The 18,879-nt window shown below is 40.9% G+C and overlaps 1 protein-coding gene across 5 annotated transcripts in view; it reads left to right on the forward strand.

Annotated features, from left to right (window-relative positions):
• FAT3 (FAT atypical cadherin 3) overlaps window positions 1-18,879 on the forward strand; it is a 745,318-nt gene that overhangs the window by 518,445 nt on the left and 207,994 nt on the right. For all 5 annotated transcript variants that reach the window (XM_019524814.1, XM_019524817.1, XM_019524818.1 and 2 more), the window contains exons 5-6: window positions 7,884-8,198; window positions 11,340-11,550. In XM_019524814.1, the coding sequence (XP_019380359.1) occupies window positions 7,884-8,198; window positions 11,340-11,550 (526 nt within the window). The remainder of the gene's footprint in view (window positions 1-7,883; window positions 8,199-11,339; window positions 11,551-18,879) is intronic.

Here is an 18,879-nt window from a genome sequence, read left to right on the forward strand (position 1 = left end):
CCAGCAACCCCTCCCCACCCCCACCTGGAGCAGGGATAGGAGCCTGTCCCAGCTCACCAGCCCTGTAGCAGCAACTCACAGCTATAGCTCCTGGTTAGGCTCCTGCTCTCCAGCCCTTGAATGGTAAGTCACAGCTATGAAAGTGGGGGACAGGCAGAGAAGGTTTTTAGCCTTAAGGTGCGACTGCTAAAAAATTTGAGCTAGCATGAACACTGATCAACTTTTGAGCAGCTAAGAGTGCAACATATAACAAGACCCGTTCATTCAAGTTAATTGGCAGTCATTTCAGCAATGAGTATATCGGTCCATGTGCTGTCCCTGGCCACTGACCAGCCATGCAGTTTTGAAGGACTGTGTGTACAAAGGATTGTGCTCCTCTTCTCTTGACCCAGGTTTTGACTCATTTCATTTTGATCAATCAGGATCACTTCAAATGAGACCTCTATTTAGAGCCTAGTGGCAAGCCCTGCCTTCCCCACTGAAAACAGCTTAAAGTTACCTCTGTGCACAGTTAATGACTGAGATGGATGCCACTGTCACTAACTGCTTCATAAATGTTTAAACCCTAAAGTATAAAGCAATCATATTTTGTGGACTGTTTACTAGCAGTGAACAGCAACACCAATCACATTTCACAATGTAGCCAACAAACTCCCTTGTCTGTAATAAGGAGGCACAGCCTGTACAGTCTACAGATCCTGGTATTCCTTCTCAAACAGAATAGTCTGTCAAGATTAACATATTATACCATACCACAGGATCCATAGTCTCTGCAAGCCACAGCTCTGCAGTAAAAAAGAGGATATCTCCATTTGATTCCTTTACACATTCCATATACATAATACATTTTCCTGGATAAAATCCAACTATTGGAGGGTCATCTAAATATTGTCCCTGCCTCCCACTCCTGCAGCATGGAAAACAGTGGCAGGGGTCATGTGGTGTGGGGAAAGGCAATGGGGGAGTCAAGCAACTTGACCCCTATCACTTGTTCCCCCATACTTTGCCCACTGCTGCCTGCCTCCCCCATTGCTTGTCCACCCTGTTGCCTGCACCCCCACCTCTCCGTGTCTGCCTCCTTGCCACTTGCTCCCTTTGCACCTCCACAGTGCACCCACATAGTGCCTGTGCCTTCTGGCATTTGCTCCCCCCACCACTAGCCTCTGCTTGACCCACCCTGTTGCCTGCCTTGCCTCTGCTGCTGATTACCCTGCTCCAGTTTTGGCTCCAACCCAGAGCAAAGAGCACATGGTCACTGTGACCCCTGTCCAACCCAACAAGAGTATTGTGGTAGTGGTGGCCCTGGCACTGGCTCAGGGCAGGAGCCAAAGCTGCTGGCGTCAGCACTGCTGCTGCTGAGGGGGGCAGTGGCAGGAAGTGTGGGGGTAAGATGCAGCAGTGCATGATTTTGGTGGGAGTAAAGGTGGTGGGGAGAACAGAGGCAGCAGGGAGCAGGATTTGGGGGGAGTGGAGGCAGGGGGGTGGCAGAGGCAGTGCAGGGTACAGTGTGTTGGATAGAGGCAGCAGGGGTGCAGGGCAATGGCTATGGCAGCAGCACCAACCTTGAGCTTAGGTTGGGGCTGGGCCTGCAGGAGCCACCCGCCACCTTGTACTTGAATCCAAGATGAGGGGCTTTCTCCCCCATGTTGAATGGGGAAATAAAATCTCATCTTGGATTCAAATAAGTGCAGTATTCATCCACACTTTGTCTACAAGTAAATAAGTGTCGTGCTCCTGTGAGTACAATTTTTACTACTAGCTAGTCCAAAGAAAGGAAAAGTGATAATGTCAATAGGATTTTTTTCTTAACTGTTAGCTTACAGGCTGCTCTGCTTTCATGAGAACTTAATGGAGTATATCTGTTTCTGTGAAGCTTTATATTGATCCATTCCAGAATCCTGTAAATGCAACTTAACAAGTTAGTATCTCCAAGTGCATTGCCCACTGAACGAGCATCCATGGGGGACTATATTTTCCTTTTAAAGAGACGCCATTAAAATATATGTTTACAATATTATACATAAAATACTTATATACTATATAAAGCAATAAAATTCCCTGCCTGTATTACTGCTGATAAATTATTAAAACTAACATTAATACTAACCTAGGTTTTCACATTTAAGTTTAATCTGCATTTTACTTTTTATACCATTTAATTTTTTGCTTTCTTAGCAAATCGAGCAATAAAGACAAACTTGCTTCTATCACTTCTGTTTATTACAGTTTCATAAACTGATGCATTTTAAAGTTAGAAGTAGCCTATAGATCATGTGCAGTGACCTTCTATATTATACAGGCCATAGAGTTTCACCCAGCTATTGTGCACTGTATTGAGCACAGCAACTTGTGTTTGACCAAACCATATGCTCCAGAAAGGGATCCGGTCTTGACTTGAAGGCTTCAAGGCTTTCCAAGGTATAATATTTGGATTACAGATGCTTTAGGGGTAATATGTGGGTTACAGATACTTAATTTCAAATGAATAACTTTTCTTCCTAATATTTTTTTAGGGAAATTTCTGTTTAGGAATATATGCAGTTAAGTTACCTGACAGTTTCATCGTCAATTTTCAAATTGTAAAACATATCATTGAACACCATTTCCCAACTTGGATGTGGCCTGAAACCAGTGGCTTTTCTAATCAGCTACCTAGAGTGTTTGTGTCAGTAATAATCTGTAGTTAAAATGAACTGTAAATTACTTATTTCTAAGTGTTGGCCCTAGTGAGTGTATTAATCTTTGTGACTGAAAACATAAGAGTATTGAGACTAACAGATTTCAGATGGGAAACAAAGGGGCATGAGTCGCTTTGCTGGTAATCTTCCCTATAAAATGCCCTGAATAGTTTGCATTTTGCAGAACAGAACTAAATTGCATTAGCGAGCCCATCTTATTTCTGTTTTACAGTTGCCAAATAAGAGATAAAAAAGTAAAATATCTAATTGCTGACTGAATGCTAGGTTCAAGATTTTATAAACATTTCTTATATCTCTGAACCACTGCACTTGCGTTTTGGTATCAGTAATTTCTATTTTTTTCTGTGACATATTTTGCAGTAATTCTTTAGCTAAGGTCTCTGAACTATTCAGACATGCTCTTTCTAAGGAAATGCACAGTAATCTTGTCTTTCCTCCTTTTATTCAGAAGAGCAGTTGGACTTTGTTGATGTATAGCTGCTCAGAATTCTGGGTATTGTTATAAATGAAAAACCACTGTAACAATTTAGCCAATGTCATGATTTCTCAGTGAAGTTCATAAATTGTAACACATTATTATTTCTGAAAGTATTTGATTTCGACATTCAAAACCTACTTTTTGTAACACTTCCTGCTTTCAAATCTGAAGCCCTAATACTCTTCCACTTCTCTGACAGCTAAGTGACACTTAGGCAGCCATCAGGCATCTCAGTCACTAAATGTAATCCTATTCCACTCTGTTTAGAAGCCACACAACTCATACAGAGTCCTTACACATCTGTGATTTAAGCTCTACTGTAATGCAGGTCCTTTCTTAGAAGCACATACACTCCACTTGAGCCCATGATTTTTTTAGACTTCAAAAAGTCATACAGCAAGATGATAGTGGTGGAGCTACCCAACTTCTTTCAAGTAGCATAATGAGTAGGGCACAAAGGGCAGTTATACACATACATTTGTCTGCTCCAGTGTGCCGGAGATCCAGCACATGAGCTGATGCACCTGATATACGGCAAAATGTGTGTTGGCGCTGAGAATGCACTGAACATTTGATGTGTTTTCATCTGAAAGCACACCACCACCATTTTCTCAGTGCATTTCGCCACTTATACAACTGCAAGCAGTGCAGTGCAGTGCGTATCAGGTCCTGTCCAGAGCAGACTTGATAAAACAAATCTGCTCCGCGGTGGCGGATCTCCTGCACGTCTGAGAATTAAAAAGTATGTGTATGCCCCACGTGTACAAATGGCCACAAAGAACCTCACCTACTCTGAGTCATCTGCCCTGCTTTTGTTCAGATTTGGCACACCCAGAGCTCACTCTTAGCTGTGGTCCTGGGTTAAGACACAGCATCGACGTGCTCTCAGTAGTTGATGTGGTGGTGGAAATAGGCTAGCATTTAGAACCTTGTGTTTTCTTGAATGTGACCGTTGTTTTATCTCACTTCTTAGTATTTACCATGCTGACTTTGCTTGAGCAATTATATAGTAGCAGATGGGTTTTTTTGTTTTGTTTTTTCTTGTGGTCTTCTTTTCTTCCTTCCTTTCTTGTATGTGTGGGGGAATTTCTTTAGGTGTTTTTGTTGTTTTTTCCCCCCATATCTGCTTTAACCTGTTTAAATGTGAAATCTAAAAATCCATGGCTAGAGACAGGCTGATGGTGTGTAGCTTTTTAGCTAAGCAGGGAATGGAATTGCTGAACCAGTAGAATAATCAGTTCTCTGGTGTGCAGATATATATTTTTTTAATTCCATGCCTGTGAGATAAAGCCTTAACTAACTCTTCAGCTTCCTCTGGCACACAAAGCTTTTCATGTGAAGCTGGAGCCTGTCAATTTGAAAAGCTTTGAATGTCACCAAGAGAAAGCTTAAATATTATGTAAAGTTTTCTCCTCCTGGGGGTATCAAGTTTTAGCAGAGCAGAATTTCCTGACTTCAGGATTTCAAAAAAACTGTTGGTTATTGGCTACTTTTAATGTTGTTTTTTTACCTAATTAACTTGAGTTATAACAATTATAATTTTAAATTTCTGTTAACAAATATTTTCATTTTTTAATACATCTGTCATCAAATGGATGTTTAAGCAAACTGGTTTTACAAAATAAACTAATATATTTTTATCTACTATGAATAAGTAATAGATCAGGATAACAGTCCATGATTTTCTTATCTGTGTATATGTGGGAGGTGGTGTGTACTATATATTAAAGGTTAGATTTTTGAGCATGCTTTTGAACCAGTATTGTTCTGTTGGCTTCCATTGGCAGAATAGAGTTGGTTATGAAATAATAATAAAAAGCCCCTTTTAAATGTATTTATGCTCCGTATAACCACCCTTCAGGTATTTGACAACTGGAATCAAATCCCTTCCTTAGCCTTCTCTCCTCCAAACTAATCCTGGTTCTTTCAGCATTTCCTCATTAGGCCACTAATCATTTTTATTACTCTGGTGCACTGTTTCTAATTTGATCTTTTTTTTCCTTTTTTTGTGCAAAGCATTGAAAAATTTGGACGAAAATTTTCCATGTAATTTGAACTTTGGAAAGGTACTCATCGTGGAAAATTCATCTTAAGCATCTGAAGTTTGGCAAGGTTAGGATTTCGTAATAGGAAGTATTGGGTAACCTTAATCACCTAGGCTATCAGCCCTTCCTATGTTTTTATACTGAATCTGGCCCAGAGAGCCATGGCTTTGGCAGCAGCGGGGCTGTGTCCGCAGCTGGGTGCGTGGGCTTTAGTGGGGGAAGAACTATCCCTGTGCTCTACACCACCGGCGGAAAAATTTCCTGACTCCTGCCCTGGAGTAGTTCTTAGCAGTGTCTCTGTATGTGTGTGCTCCTTCCTTTGCAATATTCTGCTGGTAGCTTGAAAGAAAATGTTTTCCCATAGTAAGCATGTCATATTCTATTCAGCAAACATTAGTATTTTACTTCTTGCTCTGTTATCTTCTCCATAATAAGAGCACAGTAGAAAATATAAACAGCATTTCATTGCATTTTGATTTACATTGAAATGAACACATCCTCTTCTTTTTGGTGTGCTATATCCTCGCTGTACTGCCAACAATATTGATTAATTTATCTGTCATATCAGCAGAAATACTGGAATCGGATTTCTTTGTTACCTTGTGTGCTCATAAACTACCCGCCAAGCTCTGTTGCAACAGAAGAGAAATAGATGGGATCATCCTTAACTTTGGAAAAATCTTATTTATTTTATTTTATATTAGAGATAGACCAAGAGCGTTTTTATTGCGTTGTTGTTGCTTACAATTTATCAAGCGCTCCCAAATGTATTAAGACGCTGCTATTTCCAGAGGTGCTCATTTCACAAGGTGAGAGAGGCAAATCAGCAACTGTTCTCAAAGCCTTTTAAAAATGTAAGTTCTGTTTTGAAAAGAGCAGTGATGGGGAACTGGATGGCTGAGGACATTGGTAATGAGCTGTGGGTTTTCCACCTGTTGCTTGCCAGCATCTCCGGTTGTTTGTGACTGACAGATGGAAGTTCGGAGTCTTGTGAGAAATACACTGATGGTCTCAGTCCAGTTCCCAGCAGACGTGTGCCCACATCATGAGACCCCGATCCCAGTGGGTAATAATTGGCAGCCATGTTGACAGTCTTCAACAAGAGAGGCCCGAGGTTGATGATACGCTGTCACTCTTTCTCTCCAAATGAGTGACGGGATGATCTAGGGAATCTTATGTTGCTGCTATGTGCTGCCATGCCAGTTTTTGTCTGTAAGTGGAGGGTTTGAGCCTCCAAGACAGTCAGTCCAGCATTTTTTACAGTTTCTGTTTTTAAAGGTGGTTACAAACAAGGAAGGAAGAAATCACTTGCCTTTCTCCTAGATGATGCTGTGGTCCTTCCTCTGGTGTCAGTGGCTGTGTTAGGGTGGCCACTCTGTTAGGGTGGCGCTATTAAGGTGGCCACATTAGGGTGGCTCTAAGTCTAGGTTCCTGATTGAAAGACATGAACAAAGGCAGGGGATAGGATTTGTAGAAGAATTTTGCCTTGTCTCTGGATTTGGGAGGTGGGATGATATGTTTAGTTGTAGGAGGAGAGGGATTTAAGAAGGAAAAACAAAAAAAAGCAGAGAACAGTTAACCAGCAAAGGAATCCACATGCAATGGTCAGCACAGCCAGATAAATGTGTGTAATATCTTGGCTTACCATCATCAAAAATTGCTGCTGTGGGAATTGGCATATTAGCAGATTTAGTTGAAAGTGAAATCCAAACTTCTTTCATGCAAACAGGAGTAGCTTTCTGCCTTGTTTCTCTCCTTTTTAAAATCGCAGTTGAAGACAGGGCTGGGAGTGGGAGCAGGGAGAGTGGGATCTTGGAAAACATTGATTGAATATTTTTTAAAGGAGTATTCTTGAATCTCTTGAATTCTTGTTGATCTTGGATCATTTTATTTTCAAAATATTTCATACTAAAATTATTAGTAATTCTGTTTTAAGTCTTTGCTAAATTACTAATTAACATTTCCCCCTCAGACTATACTTCTTATTCCTGTCAGTTTGCTATACAGTGCATCCAGTGCAGCAGAATTTTTTACTAAGTATGTTTCTGGTTTTGTTATAGTGATATATGCATCTCTGTGCCCATTACAGCCATAAAAAGCAGGTTTAGGATTAATGAGCTGTCAAAGTGTAGGTTATGAATGAAAAAATGACAGCAGTCCTTTCAGAATTCAAGAAGAAACGTATTAAATTTGTCATAAATGCTATAAAAAACTCACCTCTCATCTTCTGTGTACCGCTTAGAAAACTTCTGAAAAATGTTTGCAATCATGCTGGAGCCCTTCATAATCCCCTTGTGAGCATGGGGTCAATTCCAATTCAGCTTCCTTTCCAGTTGGCATAACTGACCAAGGGCTGCTTTAGAGAATATCAGGGGATTGTGGTTTGGGCAATAGGCCCATACCTTCTGTACCTACTTAGGGTCAAAGCCCTAAGTTTGAACCCCCAGCTGGACTTTTTTTCCCCTCCCCTGACTATTTTTATTCACTTGGTTGCATTTCTTTGATTCCTTATTGTAAAGATTATTTATTAAAGTGAAAAATTTGCAGACTGCCAGTGAAGTGGTCTTTCCTTCCCCCTGTCTTCCAAATCATTCCACCCACTTACAACATTCCTTTAGATTTATACCGAATAATAGTTATCTTTGTCTTATCATTATCCAGGTTACCGTCACAGATGGCGGCATCTCCCCCAAGCAATCTACTGTCTGGGTGGTCGTTCAAGTTCTGGATGAAAATGATAACAAGCCACAGTTTCCAGAGAAAGTCTATCAAATCAAGTTGCCAGAGAGGGACCGTAAGAAAAGAGGGGAACCTATCTACAGAGCATTTGCATTTGACAAGGATGAAGGCCCAAATGCAGAAATCTCCTACAGCATCATGGATGGAAATGATGATGGGAAATTTTTTATTGATCCTAAAACTGGAACTGTTTCCTCCAGAAAGCAGTTCACAGCAGGGAGTTACGACATCTTAACAGTAAGAATTCTTTCACCATCCGGAGCTCACAACATTTCAAGAATAGATTTCTTATTTTAAACTAGTACAAGTAATATTACACAGTTTTGCCTAGCTTATGAGTCATATATAAGAACTGAATGTATTAAGAACTCTTCATGCATAACTAGCAAGCAAATGAGTTTGCAACTTGAAACACTTTCATGCTATAGCACTTAGGGCATTGGTAAATATGCTTGTGCTGCAGCACCAGGCGCTGCAGTACATGCAGTTGCGTAAGTGGTGAAATGCGCATCAGCGCCGAGAAAATGGCAGTGGTGTGCTTTTGAACTAAAACACATCAAAGGTGTTTTAGTTCAAAAGTGCGCTGCTGCCATTTTCTGCACACATGCATGTTTTGCGACATATACAACTGCACATGATGCAGCGCAGTGCGCATCAGCTCACATATGGAGCAGACTCAGTTAATTGAGTCTGCTCCAACATGCTGGATCACCAGCGTGTTGAAGCATGAAAATGTATGTATAAATGTCCTTAGTGAATTATTCTTAAGGCTGTTCCAAGAGTTAGTCTTCAAAGCGTTAGTTATGTCTTTATAATGCACGTGATAAAAATGAGAATTTGTCTACACACAAATGTTGTATTGGTTTAACTATACTGGTATAGCTAAAAGGATACAGTCTCCCCTTGTATGGAAGAGCTTCTGGCATAGGTCCTTATTCTTATAGAGTTTATTCTTGTAATGGAAGATGAATAATTTACATAGATGTAAGTCACTTTTTATAATACAGTAGGTCAAGAATTGAAATGAGTGGTATGTTCTGGAGTACTCTAAGGTGGTTGAAAACTATTGATGGCAGATCTCTAAACAAAGGAGAGGGATGAACACTGAAGTGTTGGTACAAGTGTCTAGTGACACAAGGATCAATGTTTTATGCCTCCTTGTTTAACATCTTCATGAAAGGATGTGGACAAATTGGAGAGAATCCAGCAGAGGGCAACAGAAATGGTTAGGAGAGCCTGAGGGAACTGGGCTTATTTAGTCTGGACAAAAGAAAACCGAGAGGAGATTTAATAGCGGCCTTGAACTACCTCAAGGGCGGTTCCAAAGAGGATGGAGCTGGACTGTTCTTACTGGTGGCAGACGACAGAACAGGGAGCAATGGTGTCAAGTTTCAGCAAGAGAAGGTTAGGTTAGATATTAGGAAAAACTTCCTCACGAGGAGGGTAGAAAGCATTGAAACAGGTTACGCAGAGAGATTGTGGAATCTTCATCCTTGGAGACTTGGCTAGACAAAGCCTTGGCTGGGATGATATAGCTGGGACTAGGCCTACTTTGAGCAGGACTAGATGAAGTCCTGAGGTCCCTTCCCACCCTAATTTTCTATGATTCTATGAGTGATGCAGGAGTCAGGGTAAGCAGTACTGTAAGCAGAGGCATTTCATGTCTCTAACTGAGTAGACCTAGATCTCATTTCCTTAGATTCAGCTTTATTGACAGTAAAGTGTTATAACATAAAGCTAAGCTCAATTTTATGTGCTTCTGTCAGTTCTGACTTCTGAACTGCTCAGCCCACACTATAGACTACTTCTTCCAAAGGCCCACCTCTCTTAAGTCCAAGAATGGTATCAAGCTTCCTCAGTTTTGTTTTTAGATTCAGATAACCCAGCAACTTCCATTTGGGCTTAGTTGAATAAAGTCAGACGCTCTGACAGCCCCCTACGTCAGCCATCAAATTTCATTTAGCACTTTTATGCATAATACTTTAACCTATGGCATCCCCTATAAGTGGAGGATAACCTATTTTCCAGCAAGAAAACAGTAAAAGGTATTCCAAGGAAATAGAGCCAGCCTTTTACAATCACAATAATGGTATTTACTGACATGAACATCATATATATATGTATAAACATCTTCTACAGTTTATGGAAGACAACTCATTGAACTTTGACAATATTAGCATCATTAACCAAAGCCCCCATATGAACTTACTTTGGAAACCCACGTGCCACCCTTTCTTTCCTCAGCTCTTCGTTGGTATTCATCCTGCTGTTAGTTTCTAAACCATTTTGGGCAAGAATCATACGCAGCATTGTACACATCAGAAATGTAGTGTCCAGATTCTCAGCCAGTATTAATAGTATTAGCCAATATTAACTCCCATGAGTATTAACACTTAATTGAGGGAAATTGTGCAAACATTGTTGAGAAGAGAGAAGTAGAACAGAGAGTCATTCCAGTAACTGTCTTTTGGATTATTTCCCCTCATTTCTCAAAATGATTATTATTTTCTTCTTTGGTTTCAATGTTTTCTATGTCTTTATTGGACAAAATAGGTGAAACAACAATGATCCACACCCCAACACAGGGCCATATCGTAACTCAAAACAAAAATATATACAAAGCATATGTGGGTAGAGGAGATTCCATACTTACTGTTTTGTGAAGGCTTGTGTGCTAGTGAAAGAAAAGGAAGTGAAGGAAAGACAGAACGAGCAGCTGGAGAAACTTCCACTAAGTGGAGTAGATGATATAAGGACACCGTCAGAGAATTATTGGGAAGCATGGCCCTCAAAAAAAATGAAGAGAGTTGTGGAGCTAAGAGCTGACTAGAATGGGTCTTGGAACTGTGTAGGAGGTAGTCTCTTGTTTCATTTCTGCTGCATTCAGGGAAATATTTCAATTCAGATATGCTGCCATAGTGCCTCAATATGTTATAGTTTGGTTTGTTATAGTACGCCCCCATTCTCCTCCAGAGGAGGAGATCTGCAGGAGTCTGCAGACAAATAACATCTCCCTTGATGTCGCAGTTCATGACTTCCATCATGCAACAGTTACCTGTTGCAATGAGAAGAGACTGCATTGCATCCTGGAAAATGCCTGACAAGGGAGCTAGTCCATAGAGGAGTTGGCAGCACCTGAATTACGACTCCCCATGAGACACCAAGGAACAATTTTTAATCAGAATTTTTTTTTCTTGATCTGACACCTGAAAAGTCAAAATATCATAAAAGATGTTGATGAAAGGATTTTGTGGAAAGTTTCCATAGAAAAAAAAGACCATTATCCAACCAGCTCAGCTCAGCTAGCAGAAGTATTCATGAGACTCACTGACAGAGCAATATGCTTAATGCCACATATATTTTCTCTATGCATAACAGATAAAAGCAGTGGACAATGGACGACCCCAAAAGTCAGCAACTGCACGCCTGCATATTGAATGGATTAAGAAACCGGCCCCCTCTCCTGTACCACTGACCTTTGATGAGCCCTTCTACAACTTCACTGTCATGGAAAGCGATAAAGTAACTGAAATTGTGGGAGTGGTTTCTGTGCAACCTTCTAACATCCCTTTGTGGTTTGATATAGTTGGTAAGTTTGTAGGCAGTGCCATGAACAAAAGGCAAGGGAAGAAGTGTGGTTTTGACCCCAAGAGAACTAACAATGAATTATCACCCAAATTAAGAACATCTTTGTAATGCTGAAATGAAAATGCCTATTTTAATATAATAATACTTATAACAATACCCATGCTTTTGTTATGACTCTAGCTAAGCTGAAAAGAAAGCGCTGTATGGCTGAATGGTTTTTTTTTTTCATAGTATGTTATTTACTGCAATCTTAATGTTGTCTGTCATTTAAATTCTATTGTCATACTTTGCTAATCTCATTTCTTAATGTATTTATGGTACTTAGACTTGCTGTCCCTCATTTCTCTCTTTTCTTCACCTTTTTTTCTGCATTCTGTTCTTTTTTTTCTGCTTCCGACTGCCCTGCTTCAAGGTGGCAAGCATGCTCGAGAGATGTTCTATATTCTACAGACAGCTTGTGGGCAGAACTGTTCAACAGAAGGTACCCTTAGCGCAAACACATTTGCTAAAATACAGCTTATCCAAGCTGCCTTGTATTTTTGCGAATTCTTTGAAACAATTTCTATTACATCTTTCATAAGTGCCTGTGACAGGATGAAATGCAGCACATGGATTTGATACGTTCTTTTCTATGACAGCTATTACCGCTTTCATATCCAATTATTATCCTTTTTATTCATAGATTTTTTCACAATTTATCAAAAAATTAATTCAAACTTTACATGGTTCAGTGCCACTCATTTAAAAAGCAAAGCAGCGTCAGATGCGTCAGCATGTGGGTTAAAAATGGAGCCACCAAAAAACTCATCTTGAATGCATGCTGAAAAAGAGGAATACATTTCAACATGAGATTTCAACCACAAAATTGCCTTCCATAAAAGGGCTTTTACAGATAGGGAAAGGGAAAGCAAGTGCAGCTGGTAAAAAAACAGAGACGTCATCACAGTGGTGGCATGAAAATGGACAGGCAAGCGCAGTAGTCATGTGGATACCATCAAAAAGAGCAAAGCAGGTGTGTTGTTTTGCCCTTGGAACAGGGAAGTAGGAGTCACTATTGCTGGATTGTGGTTTCCAGCTCTGCCACTGGTTCACTGGGTAATTTTGGACAACTCACTAAAAGACAGGTCTCTGTAACCTCAGTTTCTTTATAGGTAGTTTCCTCCAACATATCTGTACACTGATACGATGAAAGACATTGTACATAGATGCAAGGTATTGTTTGGTAAATGAACAAGTAGGAAGTCTTCTTTTTAGCAATTCCTCACAGTCAAGAATAATTGTCTTCCATGATTGTCTTATCCTTGGATCCAAAGATGGCTGACAAGGCTGATCCAGGATCAATAGACACAAACACATGATTCAACTAGGACATGTGTTTTGGGCACACATTTCTGTGCAGGGTGGGTGGCCTCAGATTCTTGTTTCAGTCTATGATACACTGTTTCTGCCGCTCCTGCTTTTCCATCTCCTGTTGTCATTATAAGGTTTCAAAGTACCGAGGTCCTTGCAGAAGACACTTCCTCCATTTGGGGCAATTCTGGGTCATAGTCTCCCACAAATTGATATTGATGTTGCATATTTTTCAAGTTGGCCTTGAGGACATCCTTATAGCGCTTACTCTGCTCTCCTCTTGAGCGTACTCCTTGACTTAGCTGGGAGAATAAGACTTGCTTTGGGAGTCTAGAGTCAGACATCTGGATGACCTGACAGGCCCAGCGAGTTGATGTTGGATGATCATCTCCTCGATGCTCATGGTGTTTTCTTGTGAGAGGATGCTAATGTTGGTGTATCTATTTTCCCACTAGATTAGAAGAATTTTCTGCAGGTAACTTTGATACTTCTCCAATGACTTGAGGTATTTCACATACTTTGTCCACATCTCAGATCCATACAGTAAAGTGGGGATCACAACTGCTTGATACACATGAACTTTGTTTGGGATATCATATCACCATCTCCAAACACCTGTTTCCTCAGGCGTCTGAAGGCTGCACTTGCACATTTGAGGCAGTGTTGGATCTCTTAGTTGATGGAAGCCTTTTGTGAGAGATGGTTTCTGAGGCGTGGGAAATAGTCAATGTTCTCCAGTCTCACTATGAATCTGATTTACTGGATCTGGGAACTACTCATTAAGAGCTTGTTAATGGAGGATGTTAGTCTTCTCAATATTAAGCATCAGTCCCATTTTCTTGTATGCCTCAATAAAGATGTCAATGATTGCCTGAAGGTCTGGTTGTGAGACAGCATGCACTACAGCATCATCAGCGTACTAGAGCTCAATGATTGAGGTTAGGGTCTTGGCTCAGAGTTGACTGAGATGAAACAGCTTACCATCCATTTGATAGTTTAGCTCCACTCCAGCTGGAAGCTTGTTGGTGGTCAGATGCAGCATCACAGTAAGGAATATTGAAAAAAGTGTTGGAGCCATGATGCAGCTTTGCTTAACTCCTATCTTAACCTTAAAGGGATCCGTAATAGATCTATTACTTAGAACCATTATTCACATACCATCATGAAGCATGCAGATAATGGTGATGAATTTTGGTGGGCATCCATGCTTCAGAAGGATCCTCCACAGCACTTCCTGGTTGACAGAGTTGAAGGCTTTTGTGAGACTAAAGGCTGTGTAGAGAGGTTTATATCTGTGGTGTTCCCAGCATGTTCCTGCAGCTGACAAGCAGTGAAGATCACATCAGTTGTACTTCTTGATGCCCTAAACCCACACTGATGTTTGGGGAGAAGTTCTTTGGCAAGATGGTTCAGGAGGGTTCTCATAGTTTCATAGTTTCATAGTTAGTAGGGTCGGAAGGGACCTGAGCAGATCATCAAGTCCGACCCCCTGCCATGACAGAAAAAAGTACTGGGGTCAAACGACCCCAGCAAGGTGTACATCTAGTCTCCTCTTAAAGACCCCCAGGTTAGGAGCCAGCACCACTTCTCTTGGAAGTTGGTTCCAGATCCTAGCCACCCTGACAGTGAAGTAGCGCCTCCTGATGTCTAGTCTGAATCTACCCTATGCCACCTTGTGACCGTTATTTCTAGTCACTCCTGGTAGTGCTCACAATGAACTTTCCTGTGGTGGACAGCAAGGCGATCCTTCTGTAATTTTCACAGTCGGATTTGTCTCCTTTCTTGAAGATTGTCACTATCATGGCATCCCTGAGGTCATCTGGGATTTCCTTATCATTCCAAATCCTTAAGATGGGGGCATGGAGTTGTGATGTGATCTCCCTTCCCCACTGCTTGAAGATTTTAGCAGGGATTCCATCTGCTCCAGGGGTCACGTCATTTGTCATCTGCTTGATGGCTTTCTTCACCTCATCAAGGGTTAGAGGGATCCTGAGATTGTCTCTGACTGGGTGTTGCTGGATGGAATTGAGAACACTCTCATCAGCAACAGAGTCTTGTTTGAGAACGTCTTCAAAGTACTCCATCCAAGGAGCATTAATGGTTCCCCTTCCCTTGATCAGGTCTTCTTTATCCTTATGTCTCAAAGGGCCTGATCATAATAGATTGCTTTGGTCGCATTGAAAAACCCATGCATATCATGGATGTCAGTGAGATGGTTCATCTTCTTCACTTTATCTTCTCCCCTTCATATCATAGGTCCTCCTCTGGACCTCTGCCTTGGCTTGCTAGAGACTCAGTTTCTTTTGAATGGAGTTGATGTCATTCTGCGAGGCACAAAAGGTCTTGTGCTTGCAGTTGATCAGCTTTTGGATGTCCCAGTCATTCTTATCAAACCAGTCCTGATGTTTCTTGGTAGAGAATCCAAGTGTCTCTTTACAGGTGCTTATGACGCTGGACTTGAAGGCACTGCAATCACTGCCAACATTGTTTCAACTTGGTTATTGATTAGAATTTGCCAGTTTTTCATTGAGGCACTGGTGGAAGGAAGTCTCCCTTGAGGGTCCTTGAGTCCTTCCATGTGGATCTTCCATTGGCATTGCTTCTGCTACAGCCGTCTTGTGGGAGCCACTTTGAGTGACATAACTGAGTGGATTGGTCCAGCAAGTAGGATGTAGGTGCTAAATAAAAGACCACAGAAACAAAAAGTTGTGGCCCAGAGCTGACTGAGGAGAATGCATCTGTGATATATGGGATCACTACAGTACAAGAGGCAGAACCTTGGAGCTTAAATGAGGTCTAGCCAAGCAAGAAAGCAAGAAACCCACGAGAGAAATGTTCCTTCAGAGTCATTTTCCTCTGTCTTTTATTGCCAATTTGTGCAGATCAGGGAGGGAAACAGCTATGATTTTTCTTTATATTTGTGGTAGGCTTTCTGAGGTGCTAACCACATTAGAAATAAACCTTATGCTATCAGCATGCTCTTGGTTTTCTTCTAGCCCCTTGAGAAGAAGATAAACATCTTCCCTTTCATTCCCTGAACTGTTTCAGCATGCTACATACGGTTTATTAGCTACATGTTTACATTTCCTTCCTCTGGCTCACTAACCCTAATTTTTCTCCCAGGGAAAGAACCCTCTTGATCAGGTTATTGTCCCTTTTTTTACTAGAACCTTTTGATGGACTTCTCTGGCCTTCACACCTTTTAGTCTTTTCCTCGGCAAATTCCAGTAATCATATTAAAATACTCTCAGCTCTATTTCTGAGAGAAGGCCACTGCTCTTCAGCTACATTTATGCATTGTTATAATTACTTGCATTCTAACAATTCCTTATAATAATGCTTAACATGTTTGTCTCCCAAAGATAGGGTGATGGAAGACTGCCATGTAATTAGATCCCTTAGTTTGCAATTTAATATGGCATTTCCAGCAAAAAGAGTTCAAACACTTATAATATTAGGCTTTACTTTAAAAAAAAGCCTTCATTTTCCATACAGCCCTTGGGATCTGATGATTCAAAATGTTGAGCCATTCCATGAGGTTTTGAGAACCCAAATTCCATAGAAATTAATCAGAATTCAGGGTCATCAGCACCTCTGAGACACTCAGTGCATTGCAGTTATGATTACCTACCATTGTCATCCTCCTCATCACTACCATTGCATCAGTCGTGGACCTGGATGCCATTGTGCTAGGTTCTGTATAATCACAAAACAAGAAGATGGAATCTTCCTGGAAGAGATTTATAATGCAAATATTTTAAATTAACATTATGTAGTTTGCCTTTAATCTGTCCCCATTACAATATTGCTTCACTTTTCCAGGCCTTGGTTTCCCTGTATATAAAGCAGAGATACATCCATGATAAGTAATTTGAGATTTAGTGATGAAAAACACCATTTAAGACCTAGAGATGATTATATGGGAAGCCATTTGGGAGTGTTGAGCCAAGGCTGCCATTTTGTGAGCAGCACTGAAAGGCAGCAGTGACCTTTCCCTAGTCAGAAATCTTCACTCTTGAATCTCCGTGCACATCTCACAGTGAACTCAGCCAAAGCCCTGCAGGCTTACACAAAGGCATGATTTCATTCAGAGCCTGGGGTTTTAACCTTTTACACTTATTAGCTTTGTAAAATAAATGAGAACCAGAATATCCAGGTAGAATGGGTTCTGCTCTTTGATTTTATTTTTTTTCCCTGATATCCACTTGCTATTCTGTCTTGTGTTTGGAATTTACCACTTCACATAGACGGCTGCCTACTATTTGGGACATAGGGATCAATAATGGTTGAAATGTCAACCTGCTTTCTGTTTTCAGCATGCGTTCAGTATGCCTCTCAGCTCTCCGAGATCCCACAGCACTGCATTGTGAAGGCCATGCACACAAGAACACGTTTTCTTCAGGTTGTGTTAAATTTAAGCAATGTTTGATAAGAAACTCATTTTTAATGGCATAAAAGCCAGTGAAGGTTTTATGTTCCTCCCCTGTAAACCGAGCCCTCCCACTGTCTCTTTCTCTTTTTCCCCTTTGCATTGGTGGCGGGGTAATATAATAATTACTTTGACCACCTTAGCTATGCTGCATGGTGCTAATTGTCGCTTGAGTAGCATGTTGCACAGCGTTTCTCTGACACGGAAATAAGTCTCCCTCTCTCCTTTCATTCTATCCCCTTTTAGGCCTTTAAAGGAACATCCAAGTTTTAATAATAGAGCAGGACTTTCCTACCTGAGGTGCCTAAATTGCAGTCATTTCAGGATCCACTACTACTAATAAAATTCCTGTATAAATCATGTTTTGCCAGTTCTCATGCAGTGCCAAAAACATGATTCATTAGCCTTCTTTGAAGTATCTACTTTGAGAACTGTGTGAAATGTTTCCTGATTTTTTTCCTTTCCTTTTTCTGCCCCATTCTCACCTTTTTGGCAGCAAATTCAAGGTACTTAGGGCACCTATACACGTGCTGGACATCTGCTCAATGCATGCTAATTAACACATCAGAGCAGACTCAATTAATCAAGGCTGCTGGAGCGTGCTAATAAGCACACTCCAGTAGTGACTGCATCATGTGTATTCAGCATCTGTGAGCTTCAAAATGGTAATGGGGGTGCTTTTGACTAACGCTCGTTCAACTAGCTTTAGTTAAAGCATGCCCAGTGCTGTTTTGAAGTATGGGACACTGAATACATGTGACCCTGTGGGCACTTTAATTAGAGTGGTTCCTGATAGCTGCTCTAATTTAAGTGCCTCCTCCCCACACCCTGGAGCACGTGTAAAGATGCTCTTAGTTTTCTACTGACCATTTTGTTGAAATTCAAAATAACTCTCCAATGTCTTCCTTGTCCTACCAGGCTAAGTGATATATGAAAGTCTTTCTTTGCATGTTGTGTTACTAATATCTCTAAAATATGTTATGCTTAACTGAATACTGCAATTGAATTCAGAGTCCTTGATACATTGTTATTAGCCTAAGTTTGCTTCATATCTGTCAAAACTGCAAAGGCTGGAAATTTGGGTTGTATTTTTCTTCCTGAAAATACCAGTGGCATTTCAGATTTATCATATCCTTGGGTTCCTTTCCATCTTTGTACCAGATTCTCTGCCAGGGACAATGCAGACAGCACAATCATACAGGCATCCCATTTTATCCATCTTAGCGCATGTTGCATGTTGAGGCAGAAGTAAACAAAACCCCTCCCAGTGTAAGACAAATACGGTCTTCTAGAGTTTGGTGTCCCAGATGACACTCCTCTTCCTCTCAGAGTAAGGCCCTGTCTCTTACAGGAATCCAATATTAAATTAAAATTCATGCCAACAAAATAGTAGTACAAGAGGGCTCATCTCCTCCCACCTTCCATAGTCAAGCCCCCAGAATAGGACCAATTAAGAAAAGACTGTCCCAAAAGAGGGAAGCCATTTCTCCGTCTCAGCAGCAAATGAAAAATTCCATCATAGAAAGAGAACGTTGGGGGGGGGGGGGGGGC

This window comes from Gavialis gangeticus, unplaced genomic scaffold, assembly GCF_001723915.1.
Source record: "Gavialis gangeticus isolate Ggan-Ray unplaced genomic scaffold, GavGan_comp1, whole genome shotgun sequence".
NCBI classification, from domain to species: domain Eukaryota; kingdom Metazoa; phylum Chordata; order Crocodylia; family Gavialidae; genus Gavialis; species Gavialis gangeticus.